General features: G+C 38.7%; 1 protein-coding gene across 1 annotated transcript in view; it reads right to left on the minus strand.

Annotated features, from left to right (window-relative positions):
• Positions 1–377: 377 nt before the first annotated feature.
• Positions 378–24,501, minus strand: part of zye — a 34,104-nt gene continuing 9,980 nt past the window's right edge. The window contains exons 3-9 of the mRNA XM_074138581.1: positions 15,276–15,517; positions 15,014–15,161; positions 14,689–14,856; positions 14,438–14,616; positions 7,528–7,663; positions 742–7,459; positions 378–572 (exon numbers count right to left, since the gene is read on the minus strand). Of these exons, the coding sequence (XP_073994682.1) occupies positions 379–572; positions 742–7,459; positions 7,528–7,663; positions 14,438–14,616; positions 14,689–14,856; positions 15,014–15,161; positions 15,276–15,517 (7,785 nt within the window). The 3' untranslated portion in view covers position 378. The remainder of the gene's footprint in view (positions 573–741; positions 7,460–7,527; positions 7,664–14,437; positions 14,617–14,688; positions 14,857–15,013; positions 15,162–15,275; positions 15,518–24,501) is intronic.

The raw sequence follows: 24,501 nt of genomic DNA on the forward strand, positions 1-24,501 counted from the left end.
CCATCCAACTATTGGACAAGTCTTAGTAATTTAGAGCCCAAGTACCAACTCCTGGGCACATGTAGAAACACTTATCAGATGGATTTCGCTATTTGAGAATGAGTTATTACTTTTTGCGCCCATATTTTACATCTTGCTTTTTCTTCCCTATAAACTGGACTACTCTAACTATACCTGACTTTAGACCCTGCCAGTTCTGCGACTGCACTGTTCATGACCGTTGGATTTTTGACTCCAACAACACCACATGAAGCGGTGGCAAACGAAGTAAAAATACAAGTTTTGTCTATCCATGTATGAAGGTAATATAAAAACAATTTAAAACCAAATTTATTACAAAAAATTTGAAATTTTATTATACCTATCTTAGTTAAGAAATTAACTGCTTTGAGCCATACTGATTACCTTGCTTTTGTACAAAATATATACAAATACCCACAGCAAAAACCCAGATATCGACACACCGACGGTTATATGTTGAGCGTATTTATGGTATGACACAGACGTCGCTTTAGCCCCAGAAAAATCTTGTTTTGTATCTCGTTTAATACGCTTTGGTGCGGAGTCTTCACCTGTAAACAGTCAACAAACAACATAGCAGATAGAACTAGAAAAACATTATTTGAGTTTATTTCTAAGTTAGTATGAAATTAGTGAGTTCAAATTGCACTAAGAGAAAATTAAGACAATCTTCTTAGTCAAGAGCCATTAAAAGATTGTCACAATAAAACTTTTACTCACCAGAAAAAAAAGATTCCGAAGCCCCATCTTCCACTTCACTGAATCCTTTCTCAATAAGTTTGTTTACCGCATCAGCTAGGGTCAATAAATCAATTTTAGATACAGATCGGTAACCTACATGAGGCTTTTCAGAAAGTATAGGTGGTAAATAAGTAGGAGGATATAATGTAGATGTTTTACGAGGAGGCTGGGGACACTTAGGATCTGGGGATCCAGGATAGCAAGAAGACAAGACTGTACTCGTATAAGGAGTGGTTTGCGAGACACATCGAGGATCTGATGAACCAGAGTAACACTGTGAAGGGAATTGTGTAGGACTCGGCGTAAGACATGACGTATCCGTTGATCCAGGGTAACATTTTGGTCGAGGAGAAGTTGTAGGTGGTGCTAGAGTAGGACGAGCACAGCGTAGGTCTTGTGATCCAGGATAACATTGTGGTCTAGGAGTAGTTACAGGTAGTGCTAGAGTAGGTCGAACGCAGCGTGGGTCTATTGATCCTGGGTAACACTGTGGTTGTGGAGAAGTTGCAGGTGGTGCAGGAGTAGGTCGAGGGCAGCGGGGGTCTTGTGATCCTGGGTAACATTGTGGTCGAGGAGAAGTTGTAGGTGGTGCTAGAGTAGGACGAGCACAGCGTGGGTCTTGTGTGCCAGGATAACACTGTAGTCGAGGAGAAGTAGGTGGTGCTGCGGTAGGTCGAGCGCAGCGTGGGTCATGTGATCCAGGGTAACACTGTAATTGAGGGGAAGTGGCAGGTTGTGCAGGAGTAGGTCTAAAGCAGAGCGGATCTTGTGACCCTGGATAACACTGTGGTCGACCCGAAGTTGTAGGTGGTGCTGAGGTAGGTCGAGCGCAACGTGGATCTTGTGATCCAGGGAAACATTGTACTCGAGGAGAAGTTGAAGGTGCTGCTAGAGTAGGACGAGCACAGCGTGGGTCTATTGATCCTTGGTAACACTGTGGTTGTGGAGAAGTTGCAGGTGGTGCTGGAGTAGGTCGAGGGCAGCGGGGGTCATGTGATCCTGGGTAACACTGTGGTCGAGGAGAAGTTGTAGGTGGTGCTAGAGTAGGACGAGCACAGCGTGGGTCTTGTGCGCCAGGATAACACTGTGGTCGAGGAGAAGTTGTAGATGGTGCTGCGGTAGGTCGAGCACAGCGTGGGTCATGTGATCCAGGGTAACACTGTAATTGAGGAGAAGTTGCAGGTTGTGCAGGAGTAGGTCTAAAGCAGAGCGGATCTAGTGACCCTGGGTAACACTGTGGTCTATAAGAAGTTGCAGGTGGTGCTGAGGTAGGTCGAGCGCACCGTGGATCTTGTGATCCAGGGTAACATTGTAGTCCAGGAGAAGTTGTAGGTGTTGCTAGAGTAGGACGAGCACAGCGTGGGCCTATTGATCCTGGGTAACACTGTGGTTGTGGAGAAGTTGCTGGTGGTGCTGGAGCAGGTCGAGGGCAGCGGGGGTCTTGAGATCCTGGGTAACATTGTCGTCTAGAAGTTAAAGGTGGTGCTAGAGTAGGACGAGCACAGCGTGCGTCTTGTGTACCAGGATAACACTGTGGTCGAGGAGAGGTTGTAGGTGGTTCTGCGGTAGGTCGAGCGCAGCGTGGGTCTTGTGATCCAACATAACATTGTGGACGAGGAGATGTTGGTGGTGATGAAGGTCGAGAGCAGCGTGGGTCTAGTGATCCAGGGTAACATTGCTGGCAATTGGGATCAGTTGATGCGAAACCACATAGCCTGGATGTTGTGATTGGTGGTAGATATGTTGCAGGAGTTTTAGGTGATGTGCCGCCAATTGGTTGTGCTATAGTTGGTGTAATACATCGGGGATCATGTGAGCCAGGATAGCACTGTGGCGGGAGCGGCGTTGCAGATGGTCCTTGAGTAGGTCGAGCACAGCGTGGGTCTTGTGATCCTGGGTAACACTGTGGTTGTAGAGATGTTGCAGGTGGTGCTGGAGTAGGTCGAGGGCAGCGGGGGGCTTGTGATCCTGGGTAACACTGTGGTTGAGGAGATGTTGCAGGTGGTGCTGGAGTAGGTCGAACGCAGCGCGGGTCTTGTGATCCTGGGTAACACTGCGGATGAGGAGAAGTTGCAGGTGGTGCTGGAGTAGGTCGAGCGCAGCGTGGGTCTTGTGATCCAGGGTAGCATTGCGGTCTAGGAGAAGGTGCAGGTGGTGCTGGAGTAGGTCGAGCGCAGCGTGGATCTTGTGATCCTGGATAACACTGTGGTCGAGGAGACGATCCGGTTTGGGGTGAAACAGGTCGAGGGCAGCGAAAGTCTTGTGATCCTGGGTAACACTGTGGTTGAGGAGCACTTGTAGGAGGTGCTGCAGTAGGTCGAACGCAGCGTGAATCTTGTGAACCAGGATAGCAATGTGGTCGAGGAGATGTTGCTTTAGGGAGTAAACTAGGTCGAGGACAGCGAGAGTCTTGTGATCCTGGGTAACACTGTGGTTGAGGAGGTGTTGCAGGTGGTGCTGGAGTAGGACGAACGCAGAGTGGGTCTTGTGATCCGGGGTAACATTGTGGCTGTGGAAATGTTGCAGGTGGTGCTGGAGTAGGGCGAACGCAGCGTGGATCTTGTGATCCTGGATAACAATGTGGACGTGGGGATGTTGCTTTAGGGGGTAAAGTAGGTCGTGGACAGCGGGGGTCTTGTGATCCTGGGTAACACTGTGGTCGAGGAGAAGTTGCTGGATGTGCTGGAGTAGGTAGAGCGCAGCGTGGGTCTTGTGATCCAGGGTAACATTGTGGTTGTGGAGGAGTTGCAGGTGGTGCTGGAGTAGGTCGAGCGCAGTGTGCGTCTTGTGATCCAGGGTAACATTGTGGTCTACGAGAAGTTGTAGGTGGTGCTGGAGTAGGTCGAGCGCAGCGTGGGTCTTGTGATCCTGGATAACACTGTGGTTGAGGAGACGTTGTGGTAGGGGTTGAAATAGGTCCAGGGCAGCGATAGTCTTGTGACCCTGGGTAACACTGTGGTTGAGGAGACGTAGTGGTAGGGGGTGAAATAGGCCGAGGGCAGCGGGGGTTTTGTGATCCTGGGTAACACTGTGGTCGGGAAGACGTTGTGGTAGGGGGTGAAATAGGTCGGGGGCAGCTATAGTCTTGTGACCCTGGGTAACACTGTTGAGGAGAAGTTGCAGGTGGTGCTAGAGTAGGTAGAGCGCAGCGTGGGTCTTGTGATCCAGGGTAACATTGTGGTCTACCAGAAGTTGTAGGTGGTGCTGGAGTAGGTCGAGCACAGCGTGGGTCTTGTGATCCTGGATAACACTGTGGTTGAGGAGATGTTGCTGGTAGTGCTGGAGTGAGTCTAGCGCAGCGTGGATCTTTTGAACCAGGGTAACATTGTGGTCTAGGAGAAGTGGCGGGTGGTGTAAGCGTTGGTCGTGTGCAGCGTGGATCATGTGATCCAGGATAACACTGTGGTTGAGGAGAAGTTGCAGGTGATGCTAGAGTAGGTCGAACGCAGCGTGGGTCTTTTGATCCAGGGTAACACTGTGGTTGAGGAGAACTTGCAGGTGGTGCTGGAGTAGGTCGAGCGCAGCGTGGATCTTGTGATCCTGAATAACACTGTGGTCGAGGAGATGTTGTGGTAGGGGTTGAAATAGGTCGAGGGCAGCGAGAGTCTTGTGTCCCTGGGTAACACTGTGGTTGAGGAGACGTAGTGGTAGGGGGTGAAATAGGCCGAGGGCAGCGGGGGTTTTGTGATCCTGGGTAACACTGTGGTTGGGGAGACGTTGCTGGTAGTGCTGGAGTGGGTTGAGCGCATCGTGGATCTTGTGACCCAGGGTAACACTGTGGTCGAGGAGAAATTGCTGGATGTGGAAGTTTTGGTCGAGCGCAGCGTGGGTCTTGTGATCCAGGGTAACACTGTGGTTGTGGAGGAGTTGCCGGTGGTGCTGGAGTGGGTCGAGCGCAGCGTGGATCATTTGACCCAGGGTAACACTGTGGTCGAGGAGAGGTTGCTGGTTGTGGAAGTGTTGGTCGAGCGCAGCGAGCGTCTTGTGATCCAGGGTAACATTGTGGTCTAGGAGAAGTTGCGGTTGGTGTAAGTGTTGGTCGTGTGCAGCGTGGATCATGTGATCCAGGATAACACTGTGGTCGAGGAGATGTTGTGGTAGGGGTTGAAATAGGTCGAGGGCAGCGATAGTCTTGTGACCCTGGGTAACACTGTGGTTGAGGAGACGTAGGGGTATGGGGTGAAATAGGCCGAGGGCAACGGGGGTCTTGAGATCCTCGGTAACACTGTGGTTGGGCAGACGTTGCTGGTAGTGCTGGAGTGGGTCGAGCGCAGCGTGGATCTTGTGACCCAGGGTAACACTGTGGTCGAGGAGAAATTGCTGGTTGTGGAAGTGTTGGTCGAGCGCAGCGTGGGTCTTGTGATCCAGGATAACATTGTGGTTGAGGAGAAGTTGCAGGTGGTGCTGGGGTAGGTCGAGCGCAGCGTGGATCTTGTGATCCTGGATAACACTGTGGTCGAGGAGAAGTTGCAGGTGGTGCAGGAGTAGGTCGAGGGCAGCGGGGGTCTTGTGATCCTGGGTAACACTGTGGTCGAGGAGAAGTTGCATGTTGTGCTGGAGTAGGTAGAGCGCAGCGTGGGTCTTGTGATCCAGGGTAACATTGTGGTTGTGGAGGAGTTGCAGGTGGTGCTGGAGTAGGTCGAGCGCAGCGTGCGTCTTGTGATCCAGGGTAACATTGTGGTCTACGAGAAGTTGTAGGTGGTGCTGGAGTAGGTCGAGCGCAGCGTGGGTCTTGTGATCCTGGATAACACTGTGGTCGAGGAGAAGTTGCAGGTGGTGCAGGAGTAGGTCGAGGGCAGCGGGGGTCTTGTGATCCTGGGTAACACTGTGGTCGAGGAGAAGTTGCAGATTGTGCTGGAGTAGGTAGAGCGCAGCGTGGGTCTTGTGATCCAGGGTAACATTGTGGTTGTGGAGGAGTTGCAGGTGGTGCTGGAGTAGGTCGAGCGCAGCGTGCGTCTTGTGATCCAGGGTAACATTGTGGTCTACGAGAAGTTGTAGGTGGTGCTGGAGTAGGTCGAGCGCAGCGTGGGTCTTGTGATCCTGGATAACACTGTGGTTGAGGAGACGTTGGTGGTAGTGCTGGAGTGGGTCGAGCGCAGTGTGGATCTTTTGACCCAGGGTAACACTGTGGTCGAGGAGAAGTTGCTGGTTGTGGAAGTGTTGGTCGAGCGCAGCGTGGGTCTTGTGATCCAGCGTAACATTGTGGTCTAGAAGAAGTTGCAGGTGGTGCTGGGGTAGGTCGAGCGCAGCGTGGGTCTTGTGATCCTGGATAACACTGTGGTTGAGGAGACGTTGGTGGTAGTGCTGGAGTGGGTCGAGCGCAGCGTGGATCTTTTGACCCAGGGTAACACTGTGGTCGAGGAGAAGTTGCTGGTTGTGGAAGTGTTGGTCGAGCGCAGCGTGGGTCTTGTGATCCAGGATAACACTGTGGTCGAGGGGACGTTGTGGTAGGGGGTGAAATAGGCCGAGGGCAGCGGGGGTCTTGTGATCCTGGGTAACATTGTGGTTGAGGAGAAGTTGCAGGTGGTGCTGGAGTAGGTCGAGCGCAGCGTGGATCTTGTGATCCTGGATAACACTGTGGTCGAGGAGAAGTTGCCGGTGGTGCTGGAGTGGGTCGAGCGCAGCGTGGATCTTTTGACCCAGGGTAACACTGTGGTCGAGAAGAAGTTGCTGGTTGTGGAAGTGTTGGTCGAGCGCAGCGAGCGTCTTGTGATCCAGGGTAACACTGTGGTTGTGGAGGAGTTGCAGGTGGTGCTGGAGTAGGTCGAGCGCAGCGTGCGTCTTGTGATCCAGGGTAACATTGTGGTCTACGAGAAGTTGTAGGTGGTGCTGGAGTAGGTCGAGCGCAGCGTGGGTCTTGTGATCCTGTATAACACTGTGGTTGAGGAGACGTTGGTGGTAGTGCTGGAGTAGGTCGAGCGCAGCTTGGATCTTGTGATCCTGGATAACACTGTGGTCGAGGGGACGTTGTGGTAGGGGTTGAAATAGGCCGTGGGCAGCGATAGTCTTGTGACCCTGGGTAACACTGTGGTTGAGGAGACGTAGTGGTAGGGGGTGAAATAGGCCGAGGGCAGCGGGGGTCTTGTGATCCTGGGTAACACTGTGGTTGGGGAGACGTTGCTGGTAGTGCTGGAGTGGGTCGAGCGCAGTGTGGATCTTGTGACCCAGGGTAACACTGTGGTCGAGGAGAAATTGCTGGTTGTGGAAGTGTTGGTCGAGCGCAGCGTTGGTCTTGTGATCCAGGATAACACTGTGGTTGAGGAGAAGTTGCAGTTGGTGCTGGAGTAGGTCGAGCGCAGCGTGGATCTTGTGATCCTGGATAACACTGTGGTCGAGGAGACGTTGTGGTAGGGGGTGAAATAGGTCGAGGGCAGCGATAGTCTTGTGACCCTGGGTAACACTGTGGTCGAGGAGAAGTTGCAGGTGGTGCTGGAGTAGGTAGAGCGCAGCGTGGGTCTTGTGATCCAGGGTAACACTGTGGTGGAGGAGAAGTTGCCGGTGGTGCTGTAGTAGGTCGAGCGCAGCGTGGGTCTTGTGATCCTGGGTAACACTGTAGTCGTGGAGAAGTTGCTGGTGGTGGTGGTGTAGGTCGAGCGCAGCGTGGGTCTTGCGATCCAGGGTAACATTGTGGTCGAGATGTTGCGGTGGTGGCTGAAGTCGGTCGCGGACATCCTTCTTTACATTTGCCGTCACACAACTGCAATCATTCAATTTGTTACTTGGCATTGCTTTATAGTAACTTGCAAGGCAAATCGTTTTAGTTACCTGAATATTGCATGTTAAGTAGACTTGTTGTCGGCCGGGAAACTTGAAAGCTGTTAAACTGTTGTAGGCAAGCACTGTAGCTCCACTGTTTCCTGTTTCTGTTGTAACTGTCCAGGACTGGATAATCTTTGGCTTTCTGAATATTAATGGTCTGATGTTACAATCGTGTATATAACTGAAGTAACTATATAAGTGCTTTTAGTAGAAGGTGTCGCATGGGATCCCGTGAGTCGTAGTGGCGTAGGTTTGGAATCTAATCTTAATTTACGTTCAATTTTTTGATTAAAGAATTGTGTTTATGATTAAAGAATTGTGTTTATGATCCTGAAGCTGAATTATATTTATGCATAAATGTATCAGCCGTTTAATTACTACAGCTGCTAGGAGGAAAATTGGAAAACCGCCACCAAATATTTGACATGTGGAATGTCGTAAATATGTATATAGTATACGTTACATTCACATATTTGTCAGTATACAGTTGGAAAACTTATATTTTTTTTTATATATTTTTATATACTTTTGGATTCCTCTTTGAATGCGACCATAAATTGGGTAAACACGTAAAATTCACGTACTTTTATTGAAATGTCACCAAATTTTTTTCATTCTCCAAGATAATGGTTTATTTTTTTTATTTTTAATGTTCGTTTGTAAAGCAGAGAAGTAGGAAAAACACGGCAAAAATGTAATATTTTTGAATGTGTATCTCGACAACGGTTCCAAACATTGAATTAAGGATATCACCACTTTCTGCCACCGGTTTAAGGTGTAAGGCAGCAATGAAATCAAAAAACATTAACACCATCACAAACTAGAGAGAAACTATTTCAATAAACTTAATGTTCACATTTTTAATATCATCTTTCGTTTAAGTTACTCGTTTAAATGTGACTCTGAATAACAAGGTAAAAAAAAAAAAAAAAATATTACACTGTCAATAAACCCTGAAGATGACCTTGCCCCTAGGTCGACAAAGGTCGACTGAAATTGGCATTTTTCTTTTTTGCTACAAAATTATCATATTTGTTTGTGCACCCGTTTGTCATTAAATAAACAAAAAACAAATATTAAATATCTCGTGTCCTACTCGTCAGATTTTTACGAAATTTTATACAATTATAGACAATAGTTGTTTCCATATTTGGGTGAAATATAAACAAAATCTATCAAGCAGTTTTCAAGATATTTCTAGGTTAAGACTTCACTGTTCCAAACACAACGAAATTTTAACTCTAAATATCTCATTTCCCACTCGAACGATTTTTACGAAACCTTATACAATTATAGACAAAAGTTGTCTCTATATAGAGAGAAAATATAAACAAAATCTATCGAGTAGTTTTCCAGATATTTGAAGTTTAAGATTTCACTGTTTCAAATGAAATCAAAATTTAACCCTAAATATCTCGTTTCCTACTCAACAGATTTTTACGAAATTGTATACAATTATAGGCAAAAGTCTCTATATACAGATAAAATATAAACAAAATGTATCGAGTAGTTTTCCAGATATTTGAAGTTTAAGATTTCACTGTTTCACACAAATCCAAAATTTAACCCTAAATATCTCGTTTCCCACTCGACAGATTTTTACGAAATTGTATACAATTATAGGCAAACGTTGTCTCTATATACAGATAAAATATAAACAAAATGTATCGAGTAGTTTTCCAGATATTTGACGCTTAGGATTTCTCTGTTTCACACAAAACCAAAATTCAGCTCTAAATATCTCGTTAACTACAACATAGATTTTTACAAACATTTATACAATTATAGACAATAGTTGTCTCCATATACAGGTGAAATATAAACGAAATCCATCGATTAGTTTTTGAGATATTAAAACTGTCCGGTAGGACAGTTGTATAAGGGTTGATCATCAAAAACTGCACGAAAAAGCGTAACGTTGAAAAACACCCAACTTTGACAATTTTTTTCTCTTTTTCTATAAAAGATAAAATTCCCAAATTTTCTTTAAATTATAGGGCAAACCCTCCTTTATAACTGCAATTTTTTTGCAACCACCCAGATCTAATAGGTTTCGAGAAAAAAGTTGCCAAAAATGAGCAAAAACGGCTTTTTCAAAAAATGTTCTTGTTCTTGTTCTTCTTCTTCTTCTTCTTCTTCTTGTTACCTTTTTTGTAAACAACGTAGCGCCTAAACGCGTGAACCGATTTTCATGAATGAGGTGTCATTCGATTCGGAATTTTATGTAGATGTGCCTTTTGGGGGTCTCGACTCAGTACATTGAATTGGGGAGGGGTTAGCCCCATTTATGTAAGGCCCCCTCCAAAATTATTATTACTAATTACTCTGTAAATCTTGGTCCGATTTTGATAAAATTTGGTAGGATGATAGGGTTAGGGCTCCCCTACGTAACATTAAAGCGACGATCTGCTCTTACACTTGTTAAGGGGAAGTATAGCAATCGTTGCAAATTATCGACACGTGAACCGATTTGCATGAATGAAGGGTCATTCGAATCGAAATTTTGTACAGATTTGCACTTTAAAAGTCTCGACGCCGTGCCTCATAAGGAGGGGAGTCTGCCCCACCCAAATAAGGCCCTTTCTAAAACTATTATTACCAATATTTCTATAACGCTTAGTCCGATTTTGATAAAATTCAGCTCGAATAAGTGGTTAAAGCTGTTCTACGTTGCTGATGCTCTTGCACCTACTAAGAGGAAGTACTGCAATCATTTAAATTATCAATGAGTGAACCGATTTAAATCAATGAATTGTCGTTCGATTAAAAGATCTTTGCCTATTTGCCTTTTAGGAAGAAGTACTGCAATCGTAGTTTATTTTTCTTACTCCTCTTAAAAGGAAGTACTGAAATCGCAGTTTAATTTTGCTATTTACGTACAAATACCTTCCTATGTTATTCAAAACGCTTTTTCAAAAAAATTGTTATTGAGGATGGTTTGAGGGAACGCAACTATAATCATTCTTTAAAAAGATCTCTCCAGTGGTAGTTACGGTTCCGACTTAACATCTTATCAGATTATAATGATAGAATTGTTTATTCCAAATTTTAAAAAAATCTGTAAAGAAGATATGTAACTTTGTAAAATAAACAAAAAGGAAAATCTATCCAAAAGGTACAAAAATCTCCTTAACAAAAACTTACAGTTTAAAATGTTAAGTATAAGGGTTGATTAAACGCCAAAAGGTACACAAATCAGCGAGTACCCAACATTTCATTAATACTTCATTAATAGTTAAGTAATTCTACTGCATTAATTTTCATTAATAAGTTATTTTTTAGAATTTATTAGATGTCACAGACCCTTATGCTGGCCACTTCATTTATAATATTTTTTTGTTATAATTATGATAAATCACATAAATATGTACATGCATGTTAAAGTAGAAAAAGACAAAGTTAGAGTAGGCTACTGTCTTGAATTCGTCTTACCGAAATATTCGTGAGCACAAATAACACACAGTTAATAACAAGTAGATTATTCAACAACAATTATTCATTTCTCAATTGTAATTTAATTTAGTCCCCCTAATTTTACTTATAGTAAAATACTGGAATAATTAGCTGCCCTAAAAATATGCATATCTTATTTACTTTATATTACATATATACAACATTGTGGGATGAATACCTAGATTGAGAATGTAATTGAAGAAAACTATATTATTTGCGATAAAGCCAGATAATTATTACCTATTATTATAAACGTTTGACTACTACATAAAGTAACAATTACTTTAATCGAAGAATGAACTTAAACCGACGATTTTTATTTTTAAATAAAAATCAATAAATAAAATAAACAAAATCATTGATGTAAGTTTTTTATAAAAAAAAGTTTTGAATTTTTTAGCCTCATAATTTTTTTTTATTTTTTATAACTTTTTCTTTTCCACCTGTAATTAATAGTTTCATTATTATAGATAACTAGATATTTCAGTCAATCTACAGTGCTACTTGAACATATATTTTGTAGACGAAAATGGCCAGCATAAGGGTCTGTGACATCTAATAAATTCTAAAAAATAACTTATTAATGAAAATTAATGCAGTAGAATTACTTAACTATTAATGAAGTATTAATGAAATGTTGGGTACTCGCTGATTTGTGTACCTTTTGGCGTTTAATCAACCCTTATACTTAACATTTTAAACTGTAAGTTTTTGTTAAGGAGTTTGAAGTTAAAGATTTCACTGTTTTAAACGTAATCAAAATTTAAGTCTAAATATCTCGTTTCCTTCTTAGCAGATTTTTACGAAATGTTATACAATTATAAAGAAAAGTTGTCTCTATATAAAAGTGAAATATGAACAAAATCTATTGAGTAGTTTTCATCATATTTGTAGGTTAAATATTCCACTATTTTAAACGAATCCAAAATTTAACTCTTAATATGTCGTTAACTACCTGATAGATTTTTACGAAATTTTATACAATTATAGACAAAAGTTGTGTCCATATACAGGTGAAATACAAACGAAATCAATCGATTCGTTTTTGAAATATTTGAAGTTAAAGATTTCACTGTTTTAAACGAAATCAAAATTTAACCCTAAATATCTCCTTTCCCACTCGAACGATTTTTACGAAACTTTTTACAATTATAGACAAAAGTTGTCTCTATATAGAGAAAAATATAAAGAAAATCTATCGAGTAGTTTTCCAGATATTTGAAGTTAAAGATTTCACTGTTTTAAGCGAAATCAAAATTTAAGTCTAAATATCTCGTTTCCTTCTTAACAGATGTTTACGAAATTTTATACAATTATAGACAAAAGTTGTCTCCACATACAGGTAAAATATAAGCGAAATCCATTGAGTAGTTTATGAGATATTTAAGTCTAAATATCTCGTTTCCTTCTCGCCAGATTTTTACGAAATTTTATAGAATTATAGAGAAAAGTTGTCTCTATATCTCGTATATTCTAAAAAATATGATAGAAAAAGTATGAATGAAATGTTGGGTACTAGCTGATTTGTGAACCTTTTGGCGTTTAATTAACCCTTATACTTAACTTTTAAAACTTTAAGTTTTTGTTAAGGAGATTTTTGTTCCTTAGTTGCAACATATTTATACATCCAATGATTTTTTAAATGTATGAGTATCGGGAATAATTAGTTGGAAGATGTAGGATGATAAAAACTGACCCAAGGTATGGGGAAATGGGTTACGGATATGGGAAAGACGGGCGAAGATTTACAGAATTATTATTAATGACCGTTTAAAAGGGGGCTTTATTTACGTGGGGACAAACTCCCCTCCTAAGTATATACCATTGAGACCCCAAAAGCCGAATCTATTGTAACTAAAATTTCAAATTGAAAGACAATTCATTCATTTAAATCAGTTCGTATGTCGATAATTTGAACGATTCAGAACTTACTCTTAGTACGAGTGAGTGCATGATGGCACTTTAGAGTCACGTAGGGAAGCTTTAACCGCTTCTTCGTGCTAAATTTTAGCAACATCGGATGGTCCGATTTCTACAACGTAAAAGATTAATAATAATAGTTTTAGAGAGGGCCGGACCTGTGTGGGACAAACTCCTCTCCTTATGATGCACAGCATCGGGATTTCTGAAATGCAAATCTATCTAAAATTTCGAAATAAATGACTTATATTTTATATTTATTCAATATTTTCATTCATGAAAATAGGTTCCTGCGGTGATAATTTGAAACATTTGCCATACTTCCCCTTAATAGGTGTAAGAGCAGAACGTCGCTTTAATGGTACGTAGGCCTAACCCTTTCATCCTTCCAAATTTCATCAAAATCGAGTCAAGATTTACAGAGTTATTAGTTACAATAATTATGGAAGGAACCTCACATAAATGGGGCTAACCCCTCCCCAATTCAATGTACTGAGTCGAGACCCCCAAAAGGCACATCTACATAAAATTCCGAATCGAATGACACCTCATTCATGAAAATCGGTTCACGCGTTTAGGCGCTACGTTGTTTACAAAAAAGGTAACAACAACAAGAAGAACATTTTCTGAAAATGCCGTTTTTGCTCATTTTGAGCAACTTTTTTAACAAAATCTATTTAAACTACGTTGTTGCAATAAAATTACAGTTACAAAGGAGGATTTGCCCTACATTATAAAGAAAATGTGGGAATTTTATCTTCAATAGAAAACAAGAAAAAATTGTCAAAGTTGGGTTTTTTTCAACGTTACGCTTTTTCGTAGTTTTTGACGATCAACCCTTATAACTAATACAACTGTCCTACCGGACAGTTTTAATAATTAGTTTTTTTATAGATATTTGTTAAAAGCCTCAAAACGTTAACTCATGTCATAAGAAAGGTTTCCGCGTTGACGATGCATTCTATCAATGGAAATCCAGTCGTGAAAAATCTTTGTATTTATTTAGAAAGTTACCGAAATACTTGCTGCCACAAAAAATAGACGTCAGTGATTGAACAAACTGGGATACCTTTTTACTATTTTTCAAGTTTTAAAAAATTATATCTATCTATAGGGAAATATAAAAAAACATTATTAGCAGCGAAAAGTGATTACTTTAAAAATATTCACTTAAGAGCGCTTAATTGTTTTCTTTTATTTGTGTTTCAGTTTGATTGGATGGATATTTGTTTCATTAAGTGGGTGTTTATGCAAATGAGTGTTGTAGTGTTTGTTTGTGAACTTATATTTCTGTTTTTTACTTGTTTGGTTGTAAAAAACGCTAGATGTTGTGTTGTTTCTGGGTCCAGTGAATGTTAATATGTGTTCTCATGTTTATTTTTGCAAATGTGTGTCGTTAGTTTGTTCACATTAAGTACGTATTTATTTACGTGCCGTTTCTCGTACTAATGATTCGGCCAAAATCCTTCAAGCCGTTTTGGCGATTTGCTGAAAGTATTACTGACTTCTGTGTGATATTCCGAATCTACATGTGACTGCTTACTTGGGACATCCGTTTTGGTCGGACAGCTGAAGCTTGGTGGTGTCCGGAGCCTCGTAGTCCTCATTGTCGTAGGCATAGCAGTCCTGCACTTGCAAATCATAGCGACGCTCTTGCTCCTTAATGTAGATAACTACGGACAGCTTTTCGCCCACCTTGATCATGCCACTTATTGGTGAAGTCTGAAAACAAACCCTGAGATCAGCAGATTGAGACCGGATTATCTCAAACAGAAAACAGAGCGGGCAACTTACTGTCGGATAACTGCCTCGCTGAATGTCCATCCAGCACTCAATGGATGTGCCATCTGCATTGACAGAGACAACATCCAACATGTCAATAAGAATGGGCTTGAAGTGAACACTCTTCTGAGTCAACTCCACACCACCACAACTGATCTTGCGCGCAATATCCCATTCACCCTGCAAATAGATCCTTAAATACTTTTTTGTATTAGTACAGTGTGTATTCATTTAATAGAAAGGATTAAGACTACATTTACAGTCATTAAATTAGTGTTTAGACCAGCTTAGGCATTGTTACACAAACTAGTTGAATATTATCACATGAGTGGTTCACCTGTATCTGTTCATCTGCCTGAATAATTATGATATTCTCTGAGGGTGATACGCAGACACCTTTGGTGCAGGGTGCCATTTTGTTTCCACATTCCTTAGTTGGAATCAGGAAACTAAACTCCGTCTTACCACTGCCGGATTTGATGAATCTGGAATTTTAATCCAAATTACTTGTTTTAGGCTTGTTCTCAGTAGTGCCCTATTTTGGGAGGTGCAAGGAACGATTTTTACCTCTTAAAGATCTTAAATCCAAACCAACTTACCTACAATTTGGTTTATGGAAGTGACCTTTACTGTAGACTAATCCATAGAACGGTCTGTGGAATTTGATATTCACGGAAATTCCTTTGGCATCGCATGACACTCCAGTAACGTCCACTACAAGTTTCAAATCCTCAGCTAAGTGATTGGCGGAGATTTGGCGTGGACCTCTTCTTGGCATGGCCACTAGATCGCGAGCCTCACCACTACCTTCCAGCTGGATAAGCTCACTGCAGTGTGCAATCTACAAACAAGATTAATGTGCTAAAAGCGGATGATGTACTGAAATGGGGCAATTTGAAAGAACCGCCTAACGTCACACATTAATTCCAAGAATCTCTCTTCAATCCTCTGAAGCCCATGTGTTTTACCTTTACATCAAGTACAGCGTGGCAGATTAAAATCGCAAGCTGCAGCAAAATGATAATTTTTTTTAAAGATTTAATTATTCCCTAACGAAGGGTTTTTCTTAATGACTAAGATTTTACTCAAATTTTGTATTAAAACTGTCCGGTAGTTTACAATGGATTCGAGGGCTTTACTCAGGCAGGAAGTCGTTGGATCGTTCTTTTAGAATAGGAATTACGTTCCTGCCATTGCCGATAAATACATTACTATTTATTTATTTATACACAAGGGTAAGTAATTAACAAATAAAAAATAACATTTATATTTACTACACTAATCTATTAGCCCTATCAAATTAGGATTTAATCTCGGAATGGAAGATAATAAGCTTTAAACTTATATAAATCTATAAAATCTCTACAATTTGGTTGAACTCAATTTTTCATACCATCAACCGTTCTTGAGACAGAGCGCGAAGAGCGGGAGGCGCTTAGCCGTATGTATAGTAATAGGTCAACTGTGTAATTCAGTACACAGTAGCTTTATAAAGTTACAAAATACTATTATTAAGAAACCTTAGTTATTAACTAATTAATGTATCTACATATATAAAGAAAAATGTAAATATTTGTTTGTTCAAAATCTTAAATCTTCGAAAGTTCTTCAGCCATTGCATTGAAATTTGGACACACGCTGCATTGGAATACGAGCGTGTTTTTATATACCTATTATATAAATGTTGCACCAGTTACAGGTAAAAGCATGTTTTTTTTATAAACAGCGTTGGACGTACAAACATCATACGCTATACTAAATATTTTACGATTCCATTTCAATGTTTCCGATTGCATTGTTAAATTGAATGCTCACAGATTTCAAAGTGCTCTGAATCCGCCGTCTACAATGTTAACTGCTTTTTTCACGTTATGTCCAAAATGACGCTTTTACGAAAACACTGCTGTATTCGGAAGTGCCTACGTATTACACATGGAACGCGAGTAGAAAATCATTTGAACGACACAAACGAAGAGAGCGAATTTCGAAGGACAAACTGGCATATTTAAAGAAACTAAGATTAGTCAGACTGTACACCGTGCATCCTTAAATAAGCCTGGCCCAACTCTTCCAGCAAGTGAGAGTTTGGGCAAGCTTGTATTATGAAAAAATAATACTACGTTGGAAACAGGCCCTAGGTCAATGTATACAATTTATACACAATAGGCTGGCTAGTCTCGCAAGTAGAGGTTTAAAAAAAAAAAAGGAAAATATAAAATCATCATTAATTTTGATGCAATTTCCTCAATTTCGGATTCGAACATTGTATTTTTATGACGAGCGTATATTACACACATTAGGTCGGCTGGTTTTGGATGTAGAAATTTAGAAAAAAGGGAAAAATACAAAATCTTTCTTAGTTTTGTTGGAATTTCCATATTTTCTGTTTCTAACATTGTATTTTTATGCCAAGCCTATATTTATACACACTAGGTTGGCCAGTTTTAGTTGGAGATTCAGAAAAAAGAGCAAAATTCAAATTCTTAAACTATTAAGGTTTCATCTGTGTCACTCCCTGCACTTGTATGGAGGTCGTGGATTTTGGCAGTCGTGAAGCAACCTGCGCTCTAAGGTGAGCGCTTGTTTTAGGAGATAGGATTTCCGCCACCTTCGTAATTTGTTTTTTTTAAACCTTGGCCTTGAGGTTGGATGGCTTTTTCTAGGGTCTGTTTATCTTTTTCAGCTTTAAAAGTAAAAGTATGGGCTTTCGCTTCTTCTGCATGATGACATGACATGACCGAAGCTTTAGACACTACGATCTTTCTGGCTACTATGTAAGGCAGCTGTTGTAATGTTTTTAGTTGTTGAATTTCTTTTATATATGTCTCTATAAAAGGGTAGGACATTCGACTGCTTTTGCATTGTGTTCCCCACCACAGCTTGGACATCTGATCGGTGGCATACCTCTCCTTCGAGAGACTTTTGACCGCGGGCTCAGACTGGTTTTATTAACTTACATTCTGAGAAGTGGGTCCATATCTTTGGCAGTTGAAATATCGCATCGGTGATGGGATGTAGGGACTTTCAAGTTGTAGAAAGCTGCTTCTAGGTATGATGGAGGTCTCGGTCTCTCCCTGCCGTCTTTTAATTCTACTTATTTCTATGACTCCTTGTTCGGCCAGTCCTTCCTTAATATCCTCTAAAATGCTATTTAAGAAGTCTTTGCATGTTATTACATCTTAGGAGCTATTAAGACATTTATGTAGTGTAACTTCTATTTCTTTCCCATCAAGTGTTTTTAAACTTTTTATTATCTCCGCCCGAAAGCGTGTTTCTACCTGTTCGCAAATCGATCCATATACCATTTTTTAAATACTTCTAGTTTTACCCATGATATTTCTGATGCATTTACTAAGCTTAAAGGAGCAGATGGTGATGAAGTTATTCTCCTTCTTTCTGATCACAAAAAAAACTTGCCCAATTATCTTCTTACAAATCGAAGAATAATCTGTTATTCTTTATTGAACTTTTGTTGCCCCTGACTATCTTCCGCAAAGCAAAGAGTGGCGCAAACTGTTCCATTGTGGATGCGAACTGTTTAGTCGTTGTGGTAGTGTCCGAAATCTTAATGTCCTTTATCTTCAGCCGAATTGGTTCCTGCAAAAGAGATTTGGTGAAAGGATGTGGGGAGAAGAGATGAATGTTCAAGAGGGATTGCATTAGAGTTGGTATGAGATTGAGATTGGAGTGTGGGTTATTATTTGGGCCTTGTCCAGAAGTATTATATTTCCATATTCAGGCATTAACAATTTCTTTTCTCTATATTTTCCTTGTACTTTTAGGGCAGTTGCCCCAACCTGCATCTACTGACGACGCCTATACCACTACAATGGCAATGATGGTCGTTTTCCATCCATCTTCAACCACTCAGGCCTACTGCCTCCAAATTATCTGAATTTTTCTTTAATTAAATAAGTCAAAATCGAAAATCTGTACATTGAAATACTTCCTATAATAACGGATAAGTGAAGATAAAAAATAATATTGAGTATTGTCGCCACTGCTTCCAAGTTAGGTGATAACTAAAACTGATCCCCACTAATTCTAGATCTAGATCGTATTTTTTCTCGTCAGACTCCTAAACTCCCATCGATCGATAGTGTTTATTTCTTTCAGTGTCCCTTCTAACATTAGAAATGTCTCTCTTTTACACTCGCCCAATTCGAGATCCATCTGTATCCTGAACATATATGTTTATACAGTGATACGCAAAGCTCATCTTCTTGACGTCAACTTTTTCAGTTTGTGTTTATCTAAGACTACAAGAGTAAATGGAAAATACTCTATTTATTAGTAAAGTATGTTTGCTAGTCGCCTCCGTCCACGACACCTAATTGGTAGTTGGGCGTAAAGCCCGCCTGAAAAGTAGGCATTTTTTTTTTTTTAATTTAATAAATTTTTGTTTCATTGTTTGATAATTTACAATTTTTCCTTTGAAAATTGTTAGTAATGCCAATTTTTCCAGGCTGGCTTTAGTCTAACTACCAAATGTGGCGGACGGAGGCGACTGGCAAACTTACTTTAATATAAATTCGTTTATTAACCAATTAAATTAAAGCCGAGGCCTAGGCCAAGGAATCGAACCCGCTCTCACAAAATACTTCTAGCTTCTAACCTCTCGGCTACCGTCTTTGAATATTATTATTAATATTAAATGATATTTTATTTATTTATAATATTACTTTTTCTTTTTTGTTACTGAATCATCAAAACACTTGCGAAGTTCTTTTCATAAGCTAGGCCAGAGGTGAACTGGAATAGAAAATGAGTAGCCAAAAAGAAACTATTACAAAGTACACTTGAGAATTCAGAGGAAAATGCTTAGTAGGTCTATCACTTTTATTTATTTATTTTTAATTGGGAGAAAACGTTCATTTTAGGTGAGTTAAAGTTAGACCACACCTCTAAGATGTCACATTTCAATATACTTTACGGTTATTACACCTTTAGTATTCATAGGTAAATAGGCAAGAGGTTGAAAATACTAAAATCGTTTTTAAAAAACAAAATAAAAACGTATAATTGAAAAAGTCTTTCATAGCATTCTATCAGAATGAGGTTTAAAGGGCAAAGATCCAAGGCTGGCTCTGATTGCATAACACAGCTTCTTCTTAAATGCTAATTATTCAATCTCCAACTATGTAATATTAATAACATTGGCGACTGAATAACTGCTACTACGCTATTCCAAATCTGTTTTATCACAAATCTTCAATTAATACATTCATAGTTTTGATCAAAAGGAACATTGGAATTAGGGTACTTTAGAGATATGATTTTTTTCGCTAGAGAGTGATCACTAAAACCTACGGCCAATACTACTTCTAACTCCACAATAAACAAATTAATATTTCTAAAAAAAAACTTTATATTAAATTAAAGTTCTTTGCAGCCCATGAGCTACTAGCATTGCTAAATTGCCCGTGAATATAAGTGTTTGACACCTTTTTTTATGTTTTTTTGTGGTGAATGGATTTGTGCAAAATCGCCACCTTAAGTAGAACAGTTCAACCTGGTTCTTACAAACTGTATAAGGCTATTTGAAATGTGTGAAAACACAATAAATATAATTGTTATATTTTGCTTCTTCTAGTCTTAGTTGTCACTTCCTCGATTCTGATAAAATTGCTACATCTCTTCATTTGTGACGCTACTGCTAAAGTCGGGTGTCCAGCATAATTGGTCAATTTGATTTAACTCATATATAATATCTCCTTAACAAACACTTACAGTTTAAAATGTTAAGTATACGGGTTGATTAAACGCCAAAAGGTACACAAATCAGCAAGTACCCATCATTTCATTTATACTTCATTGATATTATTTAAGTAATTTTACTGCATTAACTTTTCCTTCACATTTTTAGAATTTATTAGATGTCACAGACCCTCATGCTGGCCATTTTCGTCTACAAAATATATGTTCAAGTAGCACTGTAGATTGACTGTAATATCTAGTTATTTATAATAATCAAACTGTTAAATACAGGTTAAAAAGAAAAACGTTATAAAAAATAAAAAAAAATTATGAGGCTAAAAAATTCAAAACCTTTTTTAAAAAATGCTTACACCAACATACATCAATGATTTTGTTTATTTTATTTATTTATTTTTATTTTTAAATAAAAATCGTCGGTTTAAGTTCATTCTTCGATCAAAGTAATTGTTATTTTATGTAGTAGTCAAACGTTTATAATAATAGGTAATAATTATCTGGCTTTATCGCAAATAATATAGTTTCAATTACATTCTCAATCTAGGTATTCATCCTTAAATGTTGTAATATGTGTAATATAAAATAAATAAGATATGCATATTTTTAGGACAGCTAATTATTCCAGTATTTTACTACAAGTAAAATTAGGGGGACTAAATTAAATTACAATTGAAAAATCAATAATTGTTGTTGAATAATCTACTTGTTATAACTGTGTGTTATTTGTGCTCACGAATATTTCGGTAAGACGAATTCAAGACAGTAGCCGACTCTAACTTTGTCTTTTTCTACTTTAACATGCATGTACATATGTTATAAAAGTGATTTATCATAATTATAACAAAAAAATGTTATAAATGAAGTGGCCAGCATAAGGGTCTGTGACATCTAATAAATTCTAAAAATGTGAAGGAAAAGTTAATGCAGTAAAATTACTTAAATAATATCAATGAAGTGTAAATGAAATGATGGGTACTTGCTGATTTGTGTACCTTTTGGCATTTAATCAACCCTTATACTTAACATTTTAAACTGTAAGTTTTTGTTAAGGAGATTTTTGTACCTTTTGGATAGATTTTTCTTTTTGTGTATTTTGCAAAGTTACATATCTGCTTTACAGATTTTTTTTAAATTTGGAATAGGCCATTCTATCATTATAACCTGATAAGCCGTTAAGTCGGAACCGTAACTACTGGAGATCTTTTTAAAGAATGATTATAATTGCGGTCCCATCTTCAATAACAATTTTTTTGAGAAAGCGTTTTTAATAAAATAGGAAGGTATTTGTGCGTAAATAGCAAAATTAAACTGCGATTTCAGTACTTCCTTTTAAGAGGAGCAAGAAAAATAAACTGCGATTGCAGTACTTCTCCCTAAAAGGCAAAGATTTTGAATCGAACGACAATTCATTGATGAAAATCGGTTCACTCATTGATAATTTTAACGAGTGCAGTACTTCCTCTTAGTAGGCGTAAGAGCATGATGGCACTTCACAGCCACGTAGAGGAGCTTTAATCACTTCGTGCTAAATTTTATCAAAATCGGACTAAGCTTTATAGAAATATTGGTAATAATAGTTTTAGAAAGGGCCTTATTTAGGTAGGGCCAACTCCCCTCCTTATGAGGCATGGCGTCGAGACTTTTAAAGTACAAATCTGCACAAAATTTCGATTCGAATGACACTTCATTCATGAAAATCGGTTCACGTCTCGATAATTTGAAACGATTGCTATACTAGTGTAAGAGCTGGTCGCCGCTTTATTGTTACGTAGGGGAGCCTTATCCCTATCATCCTACCAAATTTTATCAAAATCGGGCCAAGATTTACAGAGTAATTAGTAATAATAATTTTGGAGGGGGCCTTACATAAAGGGGGCTTACTCCTGTCCCATTCGATGTACAGCGTGGAGACCCCCAATAGGCACATCTACATAAAATTCCGAATCGAATGACACCTCATTAGGTTTAGGCGCTACGTTGTTTACAAAAAAGGTAACAACAACAACAAGAAGAAGAAGAAAAAGAACAACATTTTTTGAAAAAGCCGTTTTTGCTCATTTTCGGCAACTTTTTTCTCAAAACCTATTAGATCTGGGTTGTTGCAAAAAAATTACATCTATAAAGGAGGGTTTGCCCTTTATTTTAAAGAAAATTTGGGAATTTTATCTTTTATAGAAAAAGAGAAACAAATTGTCAAAGTTGGGTGTTTTTCAACGTTACGCTTTTTCGTGCAGTTTTTGACGATCAACCCTTATACAACTGTCCTACCGGACAGTTTTAATAAACTTGAGAATTTAAGAATGCCACTAACGTCCTAAAGGTAGTTCAATGTACATCTCTATCTACTTCCTGTTAAAACTGGTTTCTAAAACTCGCCATGTCCTCACAAAGTACATTCTTAATAATGTCTTAAAGCGTAATGTTAAAAGGAACTAAAGCTTGCTCTAATGTGCCCTAAGTCTTACAGTGTAAAGATCTCCACTTATACAATATACAATATTGTGGAAACTGCAAGTAATATAACTTTAAAGGGCGCAAAGTCAGTAAAAGTCTTTAGCAAACCACTACAGTGATGATTGCAGCACAATATACGGTTCTACCACCCATATAATATGTATTACCTAATCAGAATTAAGCTGTACTACATAATGAAGTTCAGACACTCATTGCACAGACTTGCAGAATTCCAGTTGTGGCAAAAGTGCGTTTTGTACAGTTGTATTGTATCAATACTGTTATGTGCTTCAATACGTCTTTAAATGGACGATAGTTACGAAAATATACAAATGAATACTGGGCATGCTTCGTTATTTATCTCATATGTCATAAAGCACCTTGAGTTGGACATTTGAGGTTTTTACGAAACATAAAAAAAACATTTGTAGTGAGGACTGCTTTTTGAAACTAATCCTTACAGGTTGCGTATCAAGCATCATTCTTTTCTCATCAAACTTAGTGAATCTACAATAGTTTTTGTCACTGAGGTCACTTTGAGTTGGTTTTTGTTTGTTTTTGTTTTTTCTCACCATAATAACTCTAATTAGAGGAACTAATTATTTTCAACATGTTCCATAAATAGTATTATTACATGTTGCTAAATCATGTTGTTAAATCACCTTAAATATTAACGGGTACATAAAATTTTACTGCTTTATACAATTTGGTAGAGAAAACTAATAGTGAAGTTAGTTATACAACTAATTTTATTATTAATATTAAATATTCAATAATATTAATGTAAGAATTAAATAATAATTGCAATATAAAAATAATTACTGAAAACTGAATATTACATTTAAGACTGTACATAGGAATACAATAGAACCAGATTTAGATTTCGTTATAGAAAAGTAATGAATTATCCATAACTTGAAAAGCATTTAAATTAAATTTCTTGAAAAAAGGAAAGAAATTATTGCTTATAAGTTTGTTTATACAATATATACATATATAAAGATATAAATGTGTGTGTGTGTGGTGTGTGTAAATGGTAACTCAAAAACGAAAAATCGCAGAAAATACAAATTTGATATTTCTGCTAGGTGCCTTTATAAACTCCAAAATAAGGTTTTGATTAAAAGCAGTTTACCGAAAGTACTAATTTACTGAATCAACTGTTCAGCATTATTCTTCAAACTCGTAGTAATAGTAAACTCGTAAACTAGTAGCACGTATACATCTCTTTAACTTTTATTTGAAACGTTTTCCCGAAAAATTTGACTTGGTCATTTCCAGCAGGGGGGATAAATAGATTTTTGGGTAATTTAGGTCTTAAATGTAGTGCACTGATAATTAGGATTATATTTGTTGTAAAAATTCTGAGTTTGAAGGAAATCCCTCATTTGGAAGAGCATACTCAGTGGATTTTTTTTTTCGAGATTTTCTCGAAAATGGCTCCCATAATTTTCTGCGAATCTTGCGTACACATAGAAAACATACACGTGAACTTACTTTTAAGTTGCACTTTGGGTAGGTTCTCAATATTGTTTCATTATAATATTTTACAAACTTTCATATTATCAAGGATTCAATGTTTATTTGTTGTTTAAAGAAATTTTGTGTTGAAACCTTGGGAGTAAAAGAAAAATGTGTCCTATATTAAAAAGAAAT

Source organism: Rhodnius prolixus, unplaced genomic scaffold, assembly GCF_049639745.1.
Source record: "Rhodnius prolixus isolate KJV_2025 unplaced genomic scaffold, Rpr scaffold_11, whole genome shotgun sequence".
Taxonomy (NCBI): Eukaryota; Metazoa; Arthropoda; class Insecta; order Hemiptera; family Reduviidae; genus Rhodnius; species Rhodnius prolixus.